The 22,415-nt window shown below is 40.7% G+C and overlaps 1 protein-coding gene across 8 annotated transcripts; it reads left to right on the top strand.

Annotated features, from left to right (window-relative positions):
- Nucleotides 1-58: 58 nt before the first annotated feature.
- On the top strand, nt 59-17,217 carry LOC117833447 (uncharacterized). 8 transcript variants are annotated; one of them, XM_034712938.2, is made up of 22 exons: nt 59-217; nt 8,001-8,161; nt 8,271-8,526; nt 8,678-8,903; nt 8,999-9,125; nt 9,592-9,759; nt 9,831-9,893; nt 10,678-10,779; nt 11,161-11,271; nt 12,316-12,357; nt 13,166-13,228; nt 13,304-13,389; nt 13,499-13,614; nt 13,691-13,803; nt 13,904-13,946; nt 14,036-14,127; nt 14,553-14,601; nt 15,478-15,548; nt 16,184-16,300; nt 16,427-16,542; nt 16,647-16,692; nt 16,791-17,217. In XM_034712938.2, exons 2-22 carry the CDS (start codon nt 8,003-8,005, stop codon nt 16,845-16,847), a joined length of 2,223 nt encoding a protein of 740 aa, XP_034568829.1. In that variant the 5' UTR covers nt 59-217; nt 8,001-8,002; the 3' UTR covers nt 16,848-17,217. The 8 variants fall into 8 exon arrangements, 6 of the variants coding, with proteins under 6 accessions (XP_034568829.1, XP_034568828.1, XP_034568827.1 ...); XM_034712937.2 differs by having other exon boundaries at nt 60-217; nt 7,898-8,161; nt 9,852-9,893; XM_034712936.2 differs by having other exon boundaries at nt 60-217; nt 7,898-8,161; nt 9,849-9,893.
- Nucleotides 17,218-22,415: the final 5,198 nt, after the last annotated feature.

Below are 22,415 nucleotides of genomic sequence, written 5' to 3'. Positions count from 1 at the left end.
GGGTCCAGTCAAGCGCGGCCGCGCGCGCTCAGAAAGATATTCCTAGTGTTACTTTATTAATGGTTGCCGCCCCTGCGCCTAAGTCTCCGCAGCACAAATCATGGAGTTTAACAATCTGGTAGCCGCCTAGCTGCAAGCTTCACCAACTCTGGAGAGCCGTGGTCGCCTCCTCCGATCCGGAAGGCACACATCAGCAGCTTGCATGCAGATATTACAGGTTAGTGATCGATTTTGCCCTGCCTATACAGTTTTTAGAAACCTGCAGATTTGACTGTGCATCTGATTGAGCCCATGCTCCGAACTTGACCCATCACAAAATTAAAGCATATGTAAGGAAAAATCAACTGGTCGATCTCTACTGTCGCTTGTGCCACAGACTATGTGCTGTTTGGTTTATCCTTTTTGCATTGCAAGCCGATTACATCGTTTTGTGTTTGGTTCGAGCAAACTATAAAGCGTCACTGTGGAATCAGATCCCGGGCTAGTTAATAGGCAAAAATGCCCCCACAACGAGGTGAAACAGATTCGTTACCGCCAGCATCTCGCACTTCTCTCGATCGGCAGAAAGGCAGAAACGGATGACAACGAGCTCGATTTGAGTAGCAACAAGATCGATTTGCGCAAGGAGAAGGTTGAATTGGCTTGGGAGAAGTCGATTGGGCTGTGGGCAGGGCGGGGTGGGGGGGGGGGGGGGCACAACTAGCTCAACCCTTCAGCAACCACGCTGGTGGTTTACCATGGCAGCTGCAGGGAGGGAGGAGCACCAAGTATTCAAGCAGCAAGGAAGGCGCTAGGGGGAGGGATGGCCAGCACAAGGGGGAGATCTTTTGCTGTTTTGCAGCAGCAGGGAGATCATGAAGGTCACCTCCAAAGTCAGCGCCACCAGAAAAAATCTATGCTCTCTTTTCCTAATTATAAGGGTTTTTTTTTGCATTGGGTGTCACGGAACCATTTTTAAAGTACTACTTGTACATACTTTGACCTTTCTCTACTTAATCATGCATGCTAGCTTACGTAATTAGTTCAATGTCCCCTAGTAGACCCTAGTAATCAGCTAGTACCGGGAGACAACCGTTATTAGAATTTGATAGTCAAATCAACAACAAATTTATCGACTACATGGAGATATAATTTTAATGTGGCAAACTCTTGTGGGGAGACAAGTAGCCGCGGACTTAGCGATCTTCGTACAACCTGGCTACATACATGACAGTTAGCACAATACATACTCTTTCTTATCATAAATAAATGACGTTTTGGAAATTGGCAAGCATTGGCCCATCTATCTTCCTCTTCGGTGAAGCCCAACGGTGGTCCACTCAAACTGGCCGAGTCCAGAACCAAAGCTAGTCCTATAGTGGGTGGGGAAGATGTACTTAAGAGCATCTCCAAAAGCATAAATAAATTGAATTGATATCTCTAAACAACCAAATAGCCTAAAAATGGCTCCAGTACTATACAAATTTCGATTGCTATCCCTAAATTTTTAGGCTGGGATCTTTTTCTCACTGTCCTAGACCCAAATATACAATTCTAACCAACCAACCAACCTAAACTTGGTCACATCCTCCAACTACCTCCTCCCTCTTTTGCCAACTTCCAATAAACCCTCTGCCTGCAACCTATGACCGCTTGGCCCTGCCACTGAGTCCTCCCCCGCTTGCACTGCCTCTGATCACTAGGACCAGCCATCATCACACAGCTCCAGCACCGTTGCATTGCACGCGGGCAGGCGAGCTCCACCTCTGCCACGTGCGCATGAACAAGGATGAGTTTAGCTGCTCCGATTCCATGCGCTTCCCAAGCCCGCCCACCGTTCTCATCTTTATCATCTCTGACCATAGACACTGCCATGGAACCCTTTCTACCATGGAAAGCCCATGGTGGCTCGCGAGCAATGGCAAGGTCAAGGGTAAGGCCGGTGTGATGGCTCGTGGGGTGATGATAGGCTTAAGACCATCGTACTATGGATCCGCCTACTCCAGCTCCTACTTGCCGCGAAGACTAAATTGAAGCTTGGCGCAAGCGCTAGCAAGCTCTACCACATGGGGGAACTCATGCCACAACCACAACCAACACACCTCCTTGGGTTTCTTAGGGCTAGTTTCGTAGGCTCCGGCTCTTGCAAAAACGGTGCGACTACGGCTCCTTTAAGGAAGTGGTTTTTTTGCTAGCTTGTCTGGTTGGAAGAACGTTTGGTAAAATAGCTTCTCCTATTTGTTTAAAATGGATAAAAAGGTAAAATGCCCATCATACCCTTATCTTTTTTTTATTCTTTTCTTCATATATTTCATTTCCTTATTTTTTTCTATTTTCTTCCCATTCTTTTTCTTTCCTCTCTTATTTCTTTCCATTCCATTCTCTCTCTACCTATCTTATTTTATTCTTTTCTTCATATATTTCATTTCCTTATTTTTTTCTATTTGCTTCTCATTCTTTTTCTTTCCTCTCTCATTTCTTCCTTCCCATTCTCTGTCTACCTTATCCGGAGCCTCCTCCCCACGCCGCTCGGTCTCCACCGTGCTTCCTTCCTGCACCGCTCCACCCCCTCACTCTGCAGCGTCGCTCCATCCCCATGCACGTGGGCCATTGTGCTCCGCCACACAAGTCTGTCCCACACCCTTTGCTCCATCACCCGGTGGGCTAAAGGGTCAAATGGCCCCCACACCCAAGAGTGAAGCTGCAGGGAGTCAGTTTTTTGCCCCCCTCCCCCCCTCACACCCTCAAAAGGCTTTAGCGAGAGGTTTTTGTGGAGTTTATTCCCCAAAGCCATTTTGCTGATGGCTGTTTGGAGTAGTGAAGCGCTGCCAAAGAGGGTCTGTTGCTTCCTCTTGTTGGGGCTGAGGGTGTGGGAAAAGGCAGGGCATAGCAAGGGAAGTGGTGAAGTGGGTGAAGGTAGTCAGCCTAGGGCAGGCGCCATGAGTTGAGTATGGGCGGAGCTCAGGCGGGTAGGGGCGTGATGGCCCCGCATGTCTGCAATTGGGGAAGAAGAGTTTGGCATTTCCGGATTAGCCCCTAAAATCGATATCCATTTATGAACTAGTCCCTAAAAATATTATGGTACATAGTTTAAGGTATGCCATTGGAGAAGAACATAAAAAGTTCCAGAAAATCTTCTCTCTCCTTTACCTAAAAACAAGGTTGCATTAGGTGCTAGCCGCTCTCTAGGCGGTGACCCACCGCTTATAGCTTAGGCGCGTCTAGGCATGCCTAGGCGTTTTAATGCGATTTCCTAGGTGGTGTTATACATATACATATGCCTTTCCATACACATATATTATGTCTCTAAAAGAAAAGGGAAATTGGGGACTAGTAGGCCTAAAGTTGGACCAAAGTCCCATAAAAAATGTCCAACCTAAGTCTCAACAGCCCCAGCTTATCCCTACCCTCCCACCTTATCCATTTGACACCACTTCCTGTGCTCCCTCAGCCATGCTCATTGCCGTTTGCTCGCTCCTCCTCTCTATCCACGCGTCTCCGCCTCCGCCTCCTCCTCCTTCGCCCACGCCAACTTCGCTCGCCACCACAGGCCGATGGCTTAGACTGCTCCGCCACCACCCATCCTAGCTTCCCTTGCCACCCATCCCTATCTCCCCTGTTGTTGCTGCAGGATGACATCCCTACTTCTACCACTGCCACGGGCCAACGTCCGAGCCTCCACCATCATCGCCCGACGTTCCAGCCCACCTAGAGTGTCGCCTACCCCCTAGGTGAGGCGGTACCTTTCTGCCTAGCGACTATGCGTGCATAGGCGGATGCGGATTAGCGCCTTGTCAAACACTACGTAAAACTCATTTTAGGTCTTTGCTTTTACAGTTTTACATATGCTACTGGAATGCCCAAAGGCAGTTGCCTTCACTTTTCCCTCCCTCTAGATAAAGGGATCTCATATATTTATTTTGTGATACATATAGCTCCACAAGGGCCAACCATTGGCCACATGAATCTAGCCTAAGACGTAGTCACTGTCACCATCTTTACTGGTATGTCTTCATCTTCTCTAGTCATGCGGTCATGCTTCCCTACCTTGTCAGCCTCCTCCTTCATCACCCTAGCCCATCCATTCATCCCCTATTGCTTTTGGGGAAGCGGTGACCTCATTGCCTCACTGCTGCACCCTCGCATCCACTACCACCACCCTGCTATTCTTGAGATCCTCTCAAAATATGGCTACCTAGACACCCAAACCTTATATGTGACCTGATAATCCAGCCATTGGCAATAATTGGGAAGTAAAGTATGATGGTGTTCGTAACCAAAAGTGGGACGCAGCGGAAGAGAAGCAATTCAATGGTGAAGAATGGCACTAGCACGGTGGCAGCAAGGAGAAGTAGAAACATGTAGTAGAGGAGGAAAGGATGATGAGGAACAATTGAGCTCCTCACATTAATCTTAAAGTGCTAGAAAGTACTTGAAAGTAAATGCTTAATTTGTATATAGAAAACTTGACATAAACTAAATAAGAATGACCACTGTATTGATAAAACAAATGTTTTGCAAAATAAAAGGTACAAGATAGCTCCTATCCAAACTTTCGAAGACGTCTGTGGAACTGAGGTGAAGCTCTCAACTCATCACTAGTACCGACAACACTACACAGCTCTAACTACTAGAAATGAGCAGGAAGCTATCTCCTTAGGTTGTGCGTCAAATAAGTGAAGAGCCTCGCCTATATAGGAGCTTAGGGAGTAAAGTTTATTGCCATCTAGTAAGGCCTACATGCGGCCCTTCTGCAACTGGTGCCCAATCAAACGCATGATTCTTCTCTCAAAGGTGATGATTAAGAAGGTTGCGTCTCCCCTTTTGGCGGTTGAGACAAGACAAGGCCAACATGCTAGGATCAATCGACATTGGACATCCATGGCTTGAATTGACTTGACCATGGAAGTTTTGTAATATCCCTGCCCAATATACCATAGTAGTTGAAGTTGTTGGCCCATATGGCATATGGCATAGTTGTGGTTGTAGTTGGTGGGTTTAATACCACCTTTGCCCACGTTGGCCCGTAACAGAGACAATCAGATAGAGGGAAACAATACTAATTAAATTAATGTTTGTCTATCATTCTACAATCTCAAGGTGTAGAATAAAAACATATTGTGATTAGGAATTTTGATTTTTTACAATGGCTCGTGTGGAATCTTGGTTGTTGAAATTTTTCTCCGTTTATATATTTATGTTTGCGTGATTTTTCGATTTGAGTTACCGGTATCGACCGATATCGACATAATTTCGATTCAAAGGTTCTGTTTCTGATGTACAAGCTTTTCCGTTATCATTTCCGGACGTATCATTTTTGTTTCCTTTCCGACTAAAAAATATGGTTAGGAAAGGATAATGAATATTTTTGATCATTTTCGATCGTTTTCATCCCTAGCTGGCGCTACCTATTGGCATCTTGTGGAGGAGGCAGTTAATGTGGAGGTGATCGGCACTCTGGAGACCGTGGCACCGTGGTGGCGAAGGCATTGCTGCCACCGTGCAGGTCAAAGTGTAGTTGTGGCGTTGGTGTGGTTGCGCGCCGCCGTTGTTGCTTGAGTTTGCTTTCATCTAAGCCACTTGGTTGTTACACATTCATGTTCCTTCTTATTATGGTCTAGTAGCACGAGCAATTGAAGGTTGGCGGCTAGGCTATCCTGATTTGGTAGGCTACCTTTTGTGGGAAGTCTTCAACTCTATTAGCATGGCCATGCTGTGTAGAGACTTGGTGTCACCTTGGTGTTTGACACCTGGAGTATTACCACTCTACTGTATTCTTCGACCTTTCTCAAACAAGTACTACAGATTTTGGAGTGTCTTTTTTACTTCTTTGTAGCTGAATCGTTGCTAGTGGCGTGGCTGATAAGGTCCTGCTTTGTGTCTAGTAGCTGTTTGTCAAGATCCCAACCCAAGGATAAAAAGTACACAATGATTCTGGTTTCGTAAGTAGGGGTGGTAGCCAGCAGCACCTAGGGATTTGGACTCTGCGGTGCTCTCTAAGAGCATGTTTGATTGTTCACTATTTTTACCACATATTCTGTGTTGAATAACTTGTTGCACACATGCATGTTTCCTTTTCATTCAGTAGTGCATTGTCACGTTGTTTATGTGCATTGCATAGTTGTTAGGTGTTTAGAGGTCACGAGTTAACCTGAGACTTGCTTGGTTCACATCGTTGCCGAGTCTACCTGTTTTAATGGATCGCCACAGCATTCGTGGCATGCACGTAGTGGGTGTCGCGGGCAAAACGCGCATCGTGCAGCGTTGGTGGTGTGGCGTGTTCCATCCGATCCTTTTTACCTTCCAGCCAACCCTTTTGTCCCGGTTAATTTTGGATCACTTTAGTCCCGGATTAACAATAACACACCGAAAGGATACCGATGGGATGAAGTTTAGTCCCGGTTGTAAAGATCTGGCACGGACGCCCCCCCTCATTTTGTCCCGGTTGGTAATTCCAACCGGGACAAAAGATTTAGTTCTAGTTGTCCCTGTTGAAATTACCAACCGGGATAGGGGGGAGGGCTTTTATCCCGGTTGGAATTTCCAACCGGAATAAAAGGGGGATTTTATCCCTATTGGTGGCTACAACCGGGACAAGATGCTCCTCCATCCGCGCAGCCCCTCTTTAATTTCTCTCCACGGGCTCCTGCTCATCCTTATCTTCTTCCTCTCCCTCCTCTTTGCCTCCACCTCCTCTCCTTGCGCCGCCCCCCCTCTGCTCGCCCCTCACTAGGAGTGGAGGCGGCGGGCGGCGGAGCCGAGGTGGGTGGCGGCAAGCGGGCGGAGGGCGGCCGGCGGGGTGGCTTTTTTTAATTTTTTTTGAAACTTACCAACCGGGACTCGAAAAATTAATCCCGGATGGATTTTCGGAACCTTTAAGCCCTACCAACCGGGACTAATGCTCCATTCTCTAGTAGTGGGTCTTCAAGACCATGCAATCCGGTGCATATATACAATTCAGTTCGGCATCGAGGCTGCAACGTTCTGCAGCGAAATACTTCCTCTTGTCTCTTGCGTTGTGTGTGTTCATTGTGTTCTTTGAGTTCCAGGCATGTTCATGGTGCGCATGAATCGAGCTGCTATCTCTGTGCAGCTCCAACATTAGTCTCACCACACTTTTGTGGCAAGACAAATGACCAACTAACCTTAGGAAAAGTTAGGCAAGAAATTTGACTATGTGACAAGTCGGCCAGGATGCTAACAAGTTAGGAAAACCATGTTGTGGTGCCAACCAAACACTGCCTACTAAAATTTTGGCTGCCTAAGCTTAGGCGTGGAAATCTTAGGTTGAATCCAAATAGGCTCTAAGTACCGGTTCCTCAACTTCGGAGTTAATTCCCTAGGTCTTACTGCATGGTGTTGGTTGTTCCTGGCCATGGCAGTATGATTGTTGCTTTCTTGTTGATGGCATTGTCTGGAGTTCAAAGAACTTGCCCTCTATGGTAAAAACTCATGTTCTGAACTCCACCAGTTGGATCACAACAATGACGGCATGTGCGCTCTATTTGTTGGAGGCTTTTGCATTTTAGAATGCCTTTTTTTGAAGTCCAAGTGTTTGTGGTGGATGGTAGCTGAAGCAGACAACACTCTATTGTGTGCTATTGTTTGCTGCTGAGGTATGACATCTAGTATGATGTCGTTTTTTTTTCTATTTCTTTGGAATATTATAGGTTGTGTGTATTCTGGCTATGCAAAAGCCGAGGTTGGTCGTAGCATGATTGTATTATCTTGCTGTAATTTTCTAAGATCAATAAAACTTCCTTTATCGAAAAATATGAGAATAAAAACTTATAATGGTCTTTTTAAATCCATCTATGATAATAAAAAATCAATATTAAAATCTTCATGATGATATCTTTGGACAAGAATTATCTGAGATATTAAGTCATAACATAATTAATTTTTGTCTGTCATACAGGTTCCAAGAAAACTGGCAACTTTGTATAATATGTTCTTCTACATGTTTTGATACCACCAGATGGAAAGAAAATTTACACTGAGTAATAAGTTGTGCTTCGCAGAGATGCATGGTCAAGAGAACGAAAATGAAGCCTTGGAGCGCATATTAAATGATGCAAGTGCAGAGCCAATCATGCTATCTTACAGATTTCTGGAAAGTATTACAGAGAACTTCTCCAGAGATCGAGAGATTGGTACCGGTGGGTTTGGAGTGGTTTATATGGTATGCATCGGTCTAGATAGCCTAGTAGAAAAAAATAGATATTTGATCCCAGAACCAAATGCTGATGTCAATATTGCTAATTAGATATTTATGTGTATATGCTGAACAGGGAATTATACGAAATATGAAAGTAGCCATAAAGAAGCTTTCCAGAATAGATGACTTTTCTGAGATGCAATTTGAGGATGAGCTTAAATGTCTGAAAAGGGTTAAACACAAAAATATAGTTAGATTGCTGGGCTATTGCTCTGAAACACCAAAAGAAGTGGTAAAGTACAATGGGACTTATGTTCTGGCAGAATACCGAATAAGGATCCTCTGCTTCGAGTATGTACCTAATAAAAGTCTTCACGATTACATCAAAGGTATGAATGATGCAACATTGTGTGTGTAGCTCTTACATATATTGCGCACGACTTCTAAATATATTATGTCTTTTGTTTAGATTGTTAGAGAAGATAAAACCACGAGCACTCCAGGTATACTTATTTCTTCAGTGCTCACTTTTTTTTACAGATGAATCTCGAGAACGTGACTGGGTTACAAGTTATCACTTGATTGAGGGAGTTTGCCAGGGTTTGTATTATCTTCACAATAAAGAACGCATTAATCATTTGGATCTCAAACCATCAAATATTTTGTTGGATGCTGACATGGATCCAAAAATATCGGACTTTGGTTTATCAAGAAGATTTAGTGGAGAACACTCAAGAATAATCACTGAACATATCCGTGGAACACCGTAAGCAATAACTCTCAACTATTATATTATTCCTAGCATTAAATCTATTGAGTTTGTTATGCCTCGATGCTTCAAACTATCTTATTGCAATGCAGGGGATATATTGCACCAGAATATTTAAACAAAGGTGAAATATCTTTCAAAACCGACATTTATAGCTTGGGGATCATAATCATGAAACTATTGATGGGAAGGAATGATGATTTATTTGATTTCGAAGGCGTAAGAAAAAATTTTAACCCTTTTTTCCTCTCATATTAAGTTGTTAGTTTTTACCTTACATGCTATAATAATAGAGAACTAGACCTCTAGATCTTTGCAATTCAATGGGGCATGAAGTATGACACAAAGATGCAGGGCCAGTTTGCATCACCTGGACGCTAGGGATTAGATTCTCTCTATGATATGCCCGGACGATGCTTGCCCTCCAAATTATAGTAACGCTAGGGATTAGATGCGAGAACCATGATAATTTGAACCCAGGTTGGCTAACGCAGTTATTTCTATATTACTTGTAGCCCCAACGCAGTGTTATGAGATGGTTTTATTTGCTATTAACCTTTCTCATTAAGATATTACTCGAGTTGGTGCTTTCTTTACATGTATGTATAGTGGTCATGCAGAAATTCTAGGAAATTGAAACAGTATATGTGAGCTTTGTTTCTCACCTTGAGTTTGAATCTTGTAGTTGCATAAATCAGCAGATAAAGACTGTCCACAAATGAAGAGATGCATTAAAATAGCACAACTGTGTGTGGATCCCGATCAGCAAAGAAGACCTACTATAGATAATATCATTGACATGCTTAATGTGAAGGAAAGCATGAAAGATGATGCAAGGCCTTCACTAGAACAGGTACATGTGCAGTCATTCCTTCATGATCTCAACTGGCAAATTTCCATTTGGTTCTATAACTTACCTTGTAGGGATCCAACTCAATTCAGCAGCCTGGCAGGATGAACCCTGGAAAGATGCACTTTACTTCAGAGGTAAAATATAGAAATATCTCATATATGACCGATTATAAAGGGCAAAAAAGAGTCTATTAAAAAATGGAGGTCTTTACTAATACTTAAACAACACATCTCTTTTTAACACTCCACAATCCAAATTAGTGTATAGTTTACCCACATGTTGGGTAAATCACATACTCGCACCAACCCACTTACACTTTTCTATCCTGTATGTAAAGAGGTTAACCTAAGTTTGTGGTATTGGAGCACCTAGAACTGTACTAGATTCACAGGCATGCTAGGTAAACCACACATTCACTCATACCATCTTGCTTACTCTTTCATCCTCTCACTTCGTGTGAAAGTTTTAGCCTAAGTTTCTAGTTTAAGAGTATCTAGCTAGGATTATATTTTTTATCAAGTTTAAGCTAGCCAAACAAGGTGGGACTAAATCTCTAACACTCTCATGCATGGCTAAAACTTGTCCTAATTTTTGAACGGGCTAAATGTCACAAGTCAAAAAGAGAGAGGAGAAAGTAAGCAAGATGTATAAAGAGACAGTGGTCAGGCATTGCTTTAGGAGAGATATCCATCTTTTTGCCTGACCGTGATAATCATGACAAACTTATGCTCAATGGCAGAGGTAGGTGAATAGACCATTGGTGTTTTCTCCACAAGAAAAAACAAGCCATGGACTACCAAGAACAGAAAATTTTCTTGAATTTTCCAAAGTTCGTCAGAGTCAGCTGACCATGACATGTCACTCTGCTTTATGTTCCATTTCTAGAACTATGCATTAATTTAAATCTTACTTTGCTAGGCTGTTGACGAGAAGCAGGAAGAAGCTATATCTGGTGCTAAACAACTGAACCAGAAGAAAAACCATATTGAGGGAAATATGAGACTGGCAAATGATCTAAAAGTATGGTGCTATATATTGTACATTTCAAGAATGTATGCTCAAAATCTCCGTATGCAATGCCCTGTTTAGATGTTTTATTCTCATGTTATTTCATCATGGGATTTTTATTTGCACGCCACTCCAAAGATTTTGATTAAAAAATGCTTTGCACTGAATATAATATGTGGTTCCTAACTCCTTGGCCTACATATTAATGAGATATCAAGTATAATTTTTTTCTAAACCACATGATTTTATGTGGCATTCATGTAAAATATTACCTCTAGTTTTCTGCATTTGGCTACACTTTTGCTTGATGTTGTCAGCTGCTTTGTATGAATTGATTACATGCTTTTCTATTGTGTTTCTGGGAACTTCTAAACTAATATGGAATTCTTCTAGGCTGAGGAAGAAGAGCTATACCTTTTCACTTCATCATTGCTTAGCATGCTAGCAGAATACAATGTCTGCCCACCTCAAATAAATGCTTCCACCATTACAACTGGTACAAAGGTAATTCTTATTGCATCAACATGTTTGAATTGTCCTTGCTCTGGAGCATTTACTATGTTGTGGTCCAAGTCATTCCCTTTGTTTCTTCTGTGATAATCATACATAAATGTGGTTTATGCTTATGATGATACTATCTGGGTCTGAGAAGAAACAAAATTTAATTGATCTAGCTACTGGTTGACAGAGTCAAAGATTTGTAACAATGTTAACCGTGTCAGTAATTCTTGATGAAATTACAGTTTATTTGAAATTTGGATTTTCACTGTATATATCTCTCCTTGCTCAAATATTACTAGATTTACTCATTTGCCAAAACTGTACCCTACGAGCAAGACGTTTTCTAATAGACTTCTTGACCTGCTTGCACAGACTTACCGATAAGAATGTACTCTGACACTTTGTATAACATGTTAGTTAGTGTGGCAATGGCTAGCTGCTATATTGTTTACAAATGAGTCTTCATGGCATGACCTTTGAGAATCTTTCTTTTTTTTTCTCGAACACGCAGGAGAGCTGCGGATCATAATATTAAGAAGAAAAAAAGGGATAACAAACCTTACAACACACAAACACACACACACCATTACAGAACCATACCAACAAATCCTTTTCTATAGAAAAAACAGCCGACCTCAACCTAAACCTTCACTCCTCAGTTGGCACTAGAGCAAGGAGGTGATTAACTCCTAGAACTCCAGCCATACCCCACAAATGTAACTCCTCACTGGCTGACAACAAAGCTCTGGTAACACTTGGAGAGGCCCCATCAAAGACACATCGGTTGCCATGGCTCATTACATGGCTAGCTGCCATCATAATCTCGTACCGAACTGAAGTTGTTTTGGCAGTTTAGTTAGCTCAATTCTTCAATTTTTTTCCTTCATTCCTCCTATCCTCTAGTGCCTTGATCAGTTCATAATCATATCGTTGCTGCAGTATGCCTACATAGTCTTTAAAAATCACCTGTTGACTAGTTCCTTTATGTTCCTTGTGCTCACTGTCTAACATGAGGGTGTAACAATTTCTTTTGGCCACAATTTTCAGCGCTTGTACCAGCAGTTGTATTGGAAGATCAGATCTTTAAATGTAAGTGTTCACAATTGTGCATCCTTAAGATTGTGAAATACTGAAATGTTTGATACTGTTTTGTTTTGGGTCTTTAACTTGCAAAATAATATCTGTGGCACAGTGGCAAGATGACTTTGGAAAAATCTCATGCCGTTCTAGATTCTAAATATGGGTAGCTAACTAGTTATAAATGCACTTTTTTGTATTCTATTGATCCACTGAATGTGTCTCAACAGATTTTGGCTCAAAAAAAAGTAATGAAACTACTGATATATCTCATTTTGGTTTAGTTTATGGGCTACTGTGATCAGCTTAGATAAAGAATTATGTTTCCTTTCCGTTAATTTTTTTAACTTTCCTGTTTCCTCAATGTCAAATAGGCCCTAAACTATCTTCTTTAATCATATGCAGTTTCGGGTGGGTGGGTCACAAGAAAAGAAATGTTCAACGATCTCTCTTTTAGAATTTACATAATTTCAATGGGGGCAGCTATGATTTATATGATTGCTTGGACTTACATACGTGTCTCTTGATATAACTCCACTGTTGATCATTAGTTTACCTGAGTAAACTAAGAATACTAGATAATTGACATGTTCAAGAGTTTGCCGAATTGTGCTTTGAAATATTCGGGCAACTGCTTTTTCAGTGTGTTAACCACCTGTATAGCTTGTGTATCATGTAGTTGATTGTGTGCCAGTATGCCTCTGCACGACTGCATATAGCTCTTGTCTTTTGTTGGATGTTGCTACAACCAGTTTACCTATTGCTAGCATTTTGATGTAACTCAAGCTATCCTTTTTGAGACACTTAGTTGATTGTACAGATCCAGGACAGTTTAGGTGATATGACTCCGTCGAGAAATGAACCTTCCCCATCTTATAATATGGTAATGTGGTCCTGTACCTAACTTTCCTAAAACCACAACGTCATACTTAATTGGTTAATTGGTTCTTGTTTACAGGATGCAAATAGGAATACTCTTCGGTATGCTCAAGTTTCAAGTGATCGGCATGTTGAGCAAATGTACCATGGATCCCATTTTCAGCAGTATGCTCAAGATCTGAATATCTAATTATCATTTGTTGCCATCCATTCTAACCTGTGTTCTGTATGAAAATATTTTGACATCTGTTTCTTGGCCGCCCCTTTATTTCAGGGATATTGTGGGCACACCTTCTAATTATTTTGAGGAAAATGTTCGTAATGGAGAAGCAAGAGTAGATGGTGACTCACAGTTGTACAGGCATGAAAATCAGGATTACCCAGCTGATGGTAACTACGGAGCTAATTCTATAACTAAAAAAGATTCCAGAATATATCTATTGATGTATTCGCGCATTTAATTTAGGTGATCCCTTACCTGGTATTGAGGATTTTCAAATTGTTGGCGAGCCTAGACTAGGATCTATATTAACAGCATGTGGTTTCCCTACAAATGGTACTACCCTTTGCAATTTTCAGGTATGTTGTTTTCTGACTTCTAATTATGTTTCTTTGTAATTGCTCTTAATGGTTAAATCTTGTGAGCAAAACCTTTCATCCCATGATGTTGCTATTCTAGTGGGTTCGCCATCTTGAAAATGGTACCAGGCAGTCTATCGAAGGTAACTTGGGGAATTTGTTTTACATTATATGATATATTGTCAGAGAAAATTTAAGTTTGCTGACTAGTTCTTTATATTTTGAAATCCAGATGCTACGATGTATGACTATGTGGTTACTGCAGATGATGTTGGCACTCTTCTTGCTGTAGACTGCACACCTATGGATGTTAATGACCGTCAGGTTATTATTCAGAATATAAAACATTTAAGCAGTTTCTTTAGCTGTAGGTTGCACGCTCATCTAAGTTTTTTCTGTATATGTCAATGATCAGGTCCAATGTTTTTCACTTAACACATTTTAAAGTGTTATTTGTTATACAGGAGGGAGTAGAAACACTATTATGATAAGTTTCTGCTCTCAATTCTGTCTCAATAATAGTATGTGCTAAATTGTACATTTGGAAGACATGGGCTACTGGTTTCCCTTTTCATAATTTGAGAATGTCATGCTTAATATGTAGACAATAGGACTGTACTTGAGATCTTTACCTTATACATGTGTTGTTTTGAATACTGAGCTGATGAGCATCTGATATGGCCTGTTTTGAATAGAATTCCACCTACAGTGCCATTATCCTAGTGTAAGAAGTCTCCTTTTTTTTTCAGGGTAATTTAGTGACAAAATTTGCTAACAATGGGAATTTTGTGACCTGTGGTGAGTTTTTACTGCAATGTTGCTGCATTGTTTGATTGCTGATCTCATGGATTACAACATTGTAATGATTTCTTCAATATAATTGGATTAACTTATTAGAACTTACATATTCTCATGCCATGCTTTAAAAAGGTTGTAGGAGAAACAACACATTGCTAGGGTTTCCTCTATTTTTTTTTCCAAAAAAAGTTAGACATTTATTACTAGGTAATAGTAAGAGTTTTGCTGTTGGAGAAAGCTGAAAGGCCATCTTTACTTACATTAATCAATTAATAATAATAAAATTAATCTCGGTACAACCCTGAACTAAGGAAAATTATCTATAGACAGCATTTGTGGTTTTGACCTTTTTGCATGATTGCATCCCTTGCTATTCATGTGGCCCAAGGTAGGGCTGTCATGTGCTATTGCTTCAGAAAAAGAAAATATCACTGTAATTTCGATTTTTTTATATAAATTTCCAAATACCTATGCATTTTCTCTTGTTATTCAATTTTTAAAACTAATCCGCTGAGAAATCGTGTCACAGTTACCTGAAGGACAGGTCATGCAGTTGTTTCTAAAAGTCATGGCTTTAACAACTTGAACAAAAAGGCACGAAGGTGCTTTTATAATAGTGTTTCTACTTGCTTCTTTACCTATCAGATGTCATTTTAAAATGTGTATATCACCATAGCTGCTTTAAAATTTGCCTGATGTGTATTTTGCCATGACTGATGCTTCACGTGGCTGTTGCTGAAATCCTGAAGATTTTAGTGTGCTGTGCTCCCTGTTTCCAAACCACCCCCAACTCTCCATTAGCCTTAGCTGTATTTAACCATCATCTTTTTTGCAATTTGTTTCCTATATAATTAAAGTTCCATCTTACATATGCAGATCCAGAGATGCAGAATCATATTGATGCATGCATTTTGAATGGGAAAGCTGAATTTGAAGTTTTTGTCCTGGTATGTCTTAAAATGTTTATTGCTCCGTCAATATGCCTGTGCTAATTAGTGTTTGATACTGCCCTATGAAGATAACATGATGTTTAATTGGAAGGCATCTTCTCCAAGAATCTTTATCATGGTGACAAGCATTATATTGTTGCTAATGTAGTTGTAACTCCCATGTATACTGCTTACTACTGCAATTTGCCCGTGATGAATTATTGAGTTACTATTTAAAAAGACATACATCTTGTATTCTTTGACATACTTAAAAGACTTGAAGGCACTCAATTTGATCTCTTTACAGTGCTAGGAAGACAGCAATGCGATATTAAATGTTCAAGCTTATTTTATTGTTTGGTTTGTGTAGTTGGTGTCTGGATGTGTACTTTTTCCCTGTGCAGAATAGTTTATGCAACCTACTGTTCAAGAAAAACAGTTGGGTAGAGTATTTGGATATTGTGATCTTTTCTGGGAAAAGTACGCCTGTTCTCCTTCGGGCAGCTCCTACACTTCTGTCTCCTAGCAACCATCTGGTGCTGCTAGCTGAACAATTGTTTGATACTTGATTGCACTACGGTGGTGTCATGCCATATGTTCTACTGAAAGTCTGACTGAACAATATAGGCTGATTTCTACCTTCTTTTGTGCAGCATGCATATTCTAGATGGGAACTGGCTACATTGGTGCTTACACGACCTAGCTATCAGATTAAGTTAAAGCATACTGGTGAAGTTATAATTGATGAGAAGTACTCTTCATATCTACAGGTATACTTTTTCCATGCGAAGTTGGTCATTTTAGTAATTCTGAATGGCTAGCTGACAAAATCTACAGTAACTATTTGATTAATCCAACATGTTTATTTGACTGTCCTATATTCAATTTGTCCTCAGACAAAACTTCCGCTTGGGCGCACTACTCAATTTGTTTTAGTAAATTCTACGGGCGCATATCTACCATTTAAAACAGAGGGACTATCAGACCCATACAATGAGGCCTATGATGTTAGGTACCATCACCGTACCTCCCTATCAAACTTTTCTACAGCACATTTTCTTTTTCATGTTTGCAAAGCAAATAAAAACCATATATCTGATTATCTGACTGATGTAGGTTACGTGACCTAATTGTATTGGTAATGAGAACTTTCCAGAAAAAGGTATCCCTTTATATGGCATTTCTGATCTCAAACTGTCACATATCTGTTTATATTATGTGGTTACATGTTTCCTTTTGTTTGATTTTCATGGTTGACAGGCTCTAGATGCTAAAAGGAAAGGCAAGGCTCATCAAGCCACAAAAGAATCCATGTAGAATCTATTGTAACACATCTACATGGATTCTAAGCGTTAATCCATGTAGAATCTATTGTAACACATCTACATGGATTCTAAGCGTAGAATCCATGTAGATGTGTTACAATAGATTCTACGAAGAAGATTTTCCTTTTTCTGATTGTTTTGTGCAGTATTCAATTTTTTTTTTCTCGAGGTGAAATGAGCTGTCGATTGTAGCAGACATTTCAAGAATTACCCGGTGGAGTTGTGAGGGCACATAAATGATTAGAGGAACCTGCTCAGTTCTTTATCCTACTAGTGTTAACAGTAGATTGTAGGTTTATGTAATTCGTTCTCGTATCATTGCTTGCCAATGCCGTTTATAAACTTCTGAGGTGTCCGCTGCAGCTCTTGGAGAGAACTTTTCATTTCTTTATGGCTGCTGATTTTGTTTCTCATGGTGGTTCACGAAGAATCCATCGTGCAATGTTCATCTCATGGAGTTCCAATATGCCTTTTGTTCAGCACATTGCCTATTCCTATGTGTTTTTTAAAGGATAATTCATGGAATGCGTCATTATTTTGCCTGCCTACAGTGGATAGAATCACTAGATAACCAGGAAGGTGAGGGCGGAAGCACTTGACCATGTTGCCATGTTGGTGTTCCCTCCGGTGGGTTCAACGGTTAGCTCGTGCACCTCAGGCTCATCACCAGGCTCATTGAAATCGGGCCGCGCCACCGTGGTAATGATACGAGCGTGGTGGTCGACGAGGCGCGCGCCAGCCTGCGCCGCGCCGCCGCCGTCGCCAAGCTGCCGGCGTGACCGCCGCCGTTTCCCTCGTCCGCGAGGGGCCACCACTCGTGCCCGTCATCCGCCGCCGCCATCCTCCGTCGTCCGCCGCCAGCCGCCCCCGCCGCCGTCTCCCTCAAGCTCATCCTATTTGGACATTGCCTCCGCCACCACCTAATTCAGGTACAGATTTTGCATATTTGTTCTCATACGTTTATCATTTGAAATTGGATCTAATATTACCGGTGTGGTGTGTGATATCGGTGATTGCTTACATGGTGCGCCTGTGAAATGCAGATTGCAATCCATTATCATGCCCTGAGCCTCTAACAGATCCACCTGCGGGAGCCCCATGTGCATGTGTTCTACCAATCAGAGTTGGAATTCGTCTAAGTGTTGACCTTTATTCATTCTTTCCATTTGTTATTCTGTTGCTGATCAGTGCATCTTTTGCCCATCAAATCTATTATTGACATTCAATCGCATATGCACACAGTGGAGAATGCAGCATCAAATAAGTCATGCACCATCTCATTTATTGAACATGTTGAAATTCTGCACCACTAGTTCTCACCAAGAAATATGAACTTTATGCAGGTCTTCCTCCTCCACCACCTTCAGCACCAGAAGGTGTTGGTGATGGGGCATTTGGCAACAACAGAAATGCGAGGGCACGAAACCTCTTGGGGTTGATGTAAGAAGACCCAAGAGAAAAGTGAATGGCAGCCTAATCGCTATTGCTGTTTTGTCTACCGTTATAGCATTGATTATTTGCTGTCTTGCTGCATGGTTGCTCATACTAAGATTCAGGGGCCCAAGTGACACAGCTCAAGGATTTCCACATAGTGTACTTCCGAAATTTTGTAGGTCATCTGGTATGTGTACCTAACCTGCTAATTCCCATAGTTTGCTAATTGTCTAGTGAAGTGGTGCCAATTTGCTATTGAAATTCACCATGAATTTATAGTCAATAAGAAAATATTATTTATTTGAAATGCCAGTCAACAGTGCTTGCAATAACTTCTCAGTTCAAAGGCTTTCTCTGCAATATCTCATCATGTACATGTCCTTGCTAGAATAATATGTGCACTTTAGCCAGTACTAGTTTTTCCTTCTGAACCGTCTCAAATGATTGCAGGCACAGGTCACACGCTTTTAGCTGGTGTTGGTCGCTGTAGTTCACCTTCAGGTCCGTCTGGTTCACTAGGCTAAAGCATCGCAATGTACGCAGGGCAGGCAAAAACATGCAAATTTGCTGAGATTGACAAGGCCACAAACGGCTTTGATGATTCAAAAGTACTTGGCGAAGGTGGCTTCAGATGTGTCTATCTGGGCACACTTGAAGATGGAACGACAGTTGTGGTGAAGGTCCTTAAGAGATATGATGGCCAGGGTGAGCGAGAGTTCTTGGCTGAGGTTGAGATGCTGGGACGTTTACACCACCGGAGTTTGGTCAAGTTGTTAGGCTTAGTCTGCAGTGATATTGTCCTCGACGAGATTGAGCTCACCACCTAGTTGGAAGTCAAGTTCGTGGAGCAGTCCGGAGTGTAAATATTTGATGTTGTAGTTTGTACTCTGTAGTAATCACAGATGTATAGAGATGATCAATGTATCACCTTTTCTTGAGATGATCAATGTATCACCTTTTCTTGAGATGATCAATGTATCACCTTTTCTTTTGATATGAAATATATATATATGGTTGTTTCAAATTCTGGAATGTGATGGCTGTTTCAAATCCTCTTATGTGGTATAAAAAAAGAAGAAAAATGACAGCAGAACAGAGTGCAATATGGTAATCTGAAAAAACAAATTATATGATCCCATAAATGGCTGGTTCTTCTAAAACATTATAGATAAGTTCACATGTCCCAACCGACGCTACTTAGATGAAAAATAAGCATCAGTGAAAATAAATTTCTGCTGTAACACAACAAGGTTACATATTTCCTTTATTTGTCGGTCCATCAAAATCCAATTTTCTAGCAGGCAGCTGCATTGTGGCAGCTTTGATCAACCCCAAGTAAGAGACTTGTGTATCCTCCTCTAATATATATTAGATGGAACGCTCATGACAGAAGAATTTCTGTGCATATTGAAGTGTGGCATTGTACTTCCTTTATTTGTCGGTCCATCAAAATCCAATTTTCTAGCAAGCAGCTGCATTGTGGCAGCTTTGATCAACCCCAAGTAAGAGACTTGTGTATCCTCCTCTAATATATGGAATGCTCATGACAGAAGAATTTCTGTACATATTGAAGTGTGGCATTGTACTGTTAGCATCAATGCTACCATCATTTAGGTCTCGTCATAGAATATGAAAATGTTGATAAAAATAGTATGTAAGCAAATAAATATGAAAAATAAATGCAGTCGAAGCTAAAAGTCTTACAATAAATTTATCTGGACTAGCACATTCATATCTATTTTCCGCTACATTCTTTGATTCTTCTCCTATAGCCAAACACTTATAGTTAATAATACAAGCATATAATAAAACAATAATGCTAGAATTGGTACAATCAATACCTTTCTTTTTAACAGTTTTCTTCTTCTTGCTTGTATTCTTTTCAAGAGAGATCATCCCTCATTTACTCTTTGCACCTTTTACCACCTCAGGAACTCTAAACGATATTGTACCTTTAAATGTATCTGTTGCGAAGTCAGCTGAAACAAGAGGAGCCTCATTGAATTGTTCTTCCATCTTGCTTAGACAATTATCTGCATCCAAATCCAACTTATCCATGGCTTCCTCCAAAAGATCAAGAAGTTCTTTTGACTTAGAACACTTCAATGCAATAGATGTTTCCTTCCGTGAGATACGCGCGGCATGGGTTTTTAAACTTTCCTCCTTAGATCCTTATTTCTGAATATAAAATCTTCTTTTTGCATATTTTGTCCATCTGTGATGGATATATTACGAAGGAAAAATGAAAACATCGTTGACATTGAAGACTTTGAAGGCATGCTTGCACAATATACCTATCAGATATGAATGCCATGTTTTATCAATTTGTATTAGATGTTGTATTATTGCAATTTCAAATTTGAATATATACGTACCTATGGATTCGTACTTTGTGCAAGCACATGTAATGGTACTATTTGCTTTGTTGAATATGACAGTTGCTCCATAATCAGAATGCATATGCGTAATCGTATATGTCAAAATTGACCCTTCGGCTTGCAACAACTTACAAGAGAATGAAATTGTTTGTTAAATTTTTCCTCAAACTCTTTATACATCCTCCCTATATATGACTCAGCTGCGGTCTTTAACAGAGGAATATGAGTAATTGGGCTCTTTCGATGTGAATTAAATCTTCATCCAACTCATTATTACGAAGACTACTGGAAACCTTCTCACATTCTTCAAGGAGTTCCGAAAGACCCAATTTTCTACGAAATCTTTTCTTGAATACATTATTCATACCTTCGCTTCTTTGGGTCGAGTTCATATCAGCTGTAAATGAGTCACGATACACAGCAGCCTATGTTGCCCTCAAATCATATAGGTTTGCCATCCATTTGTTATCCTCAAGGTTGTAGTCACGCAACAATTCATCCCACTTCTTTTTGAAGTAAAACTCCGATCTATCTTCATAGACACATCTCTTAAAATCAGGTAGAAACTTGTCAGGATGCTTTTGAATTACATGGCCGAGATGCTTAGCAGCATTAAGGTAAATATGCCATAAACAGAGGCGATGACTTGTGCTTGGAAATACATAAGCAATTGCTCCTGCCATGGCCGCATCTTGATCAATGAAGACTGTGCTAGGACGTTTGCCTGACATTGCTGTTAGACAGGTTTCAAATAGCGAAACAAATGATGGTATAGTCTCGTCAAACAACAATGCAGCCCCAAAAATGATAGTATGCTTGTGATGGTTGGTTCCAAGGAATAGAGCAAAAGGTATTTCAAACTTATTAGTCTAAAACGTTGTATCAAATGACAGAGCATCTTCAAAGCATGCATAATCCATGATAGATTGGCCATCTGCCCAAAAGAAATTAGCTATCCGACCATCTTTCTTGTCTATTTGCATGGCATAAAAAATGTTGGATCCTCTATCTGCTTATGCTTCAAGTATTCCAGTAGTGTTTCTGCGTCATTGGATTCCAAGTACTTCTTACGCTCACGGCCAATCTCATTGTTGCAATCCATCCATGAGAATGGCACTTTGTCGGCTCCTTCATAAAACTCCTTCATAAACTCAAAAACCTAGGCTGGCTTCATCCCGGATTCCCTCATCTACCCAATTAGCTTCCTGTTCGCTTCTTGAACACTTTGTTGGGACCTCAGCTTGTCCCTTTTATTTGGACTAGCAAGGTAATAGTTGTAATCAAGTATAACCTTTTGCACTGTCCAAATCACCTCTTTACTAACACTAAACTGAACACGAGTATCGCAATCCGTCCTTGTAGTGTGCCTTGCTGACTCAGTTTCTCGATGACCTTCATTACTGCAAACCAAATATTTCTGACGTAGTCCCATCTCCTCATCGCTATGTATGGCTCTTTCTAATACTAAACCCAATCTTGCCAGCATAGATGTTGTACATCTCATAAGCTTTATCCTTTGATTCGAAAGGCATTCCAACTTCAGGAACGATCATAGGTTGCACAACTTCATCAGCCATCTGTTGTACATTAAGTCAAGAATTAATGTGACTTACCTTTACGATACGAAATAAATTACGCTCTCAGTTAAATAAATTATTTGTAATTTAGTTACCTTATCTTGTGCTTCATCTGCTGTTTCTTCAGGTATTATGCAACAAACTCTGATGTTATTGCCGGAGTAGTTATGT

This window comes from Setaria viridis, chromosome 8 (assembly GCF_005286985.2).
Source record: "Setaria viridis chromosome 8, Setaria_viridis_v4.0, whole genome shotgun sequence".
In the NCBI taxonomy this organism is placed as follows: Eukaryota; Viridiplantae; Streptophyta; class Magnoliopsida; order Poales; family Poaceae; genus Setaria; species Setaria viridis.
This window is presented reverse-complemented; position numbering and strand designations above follow the sequence as displayed.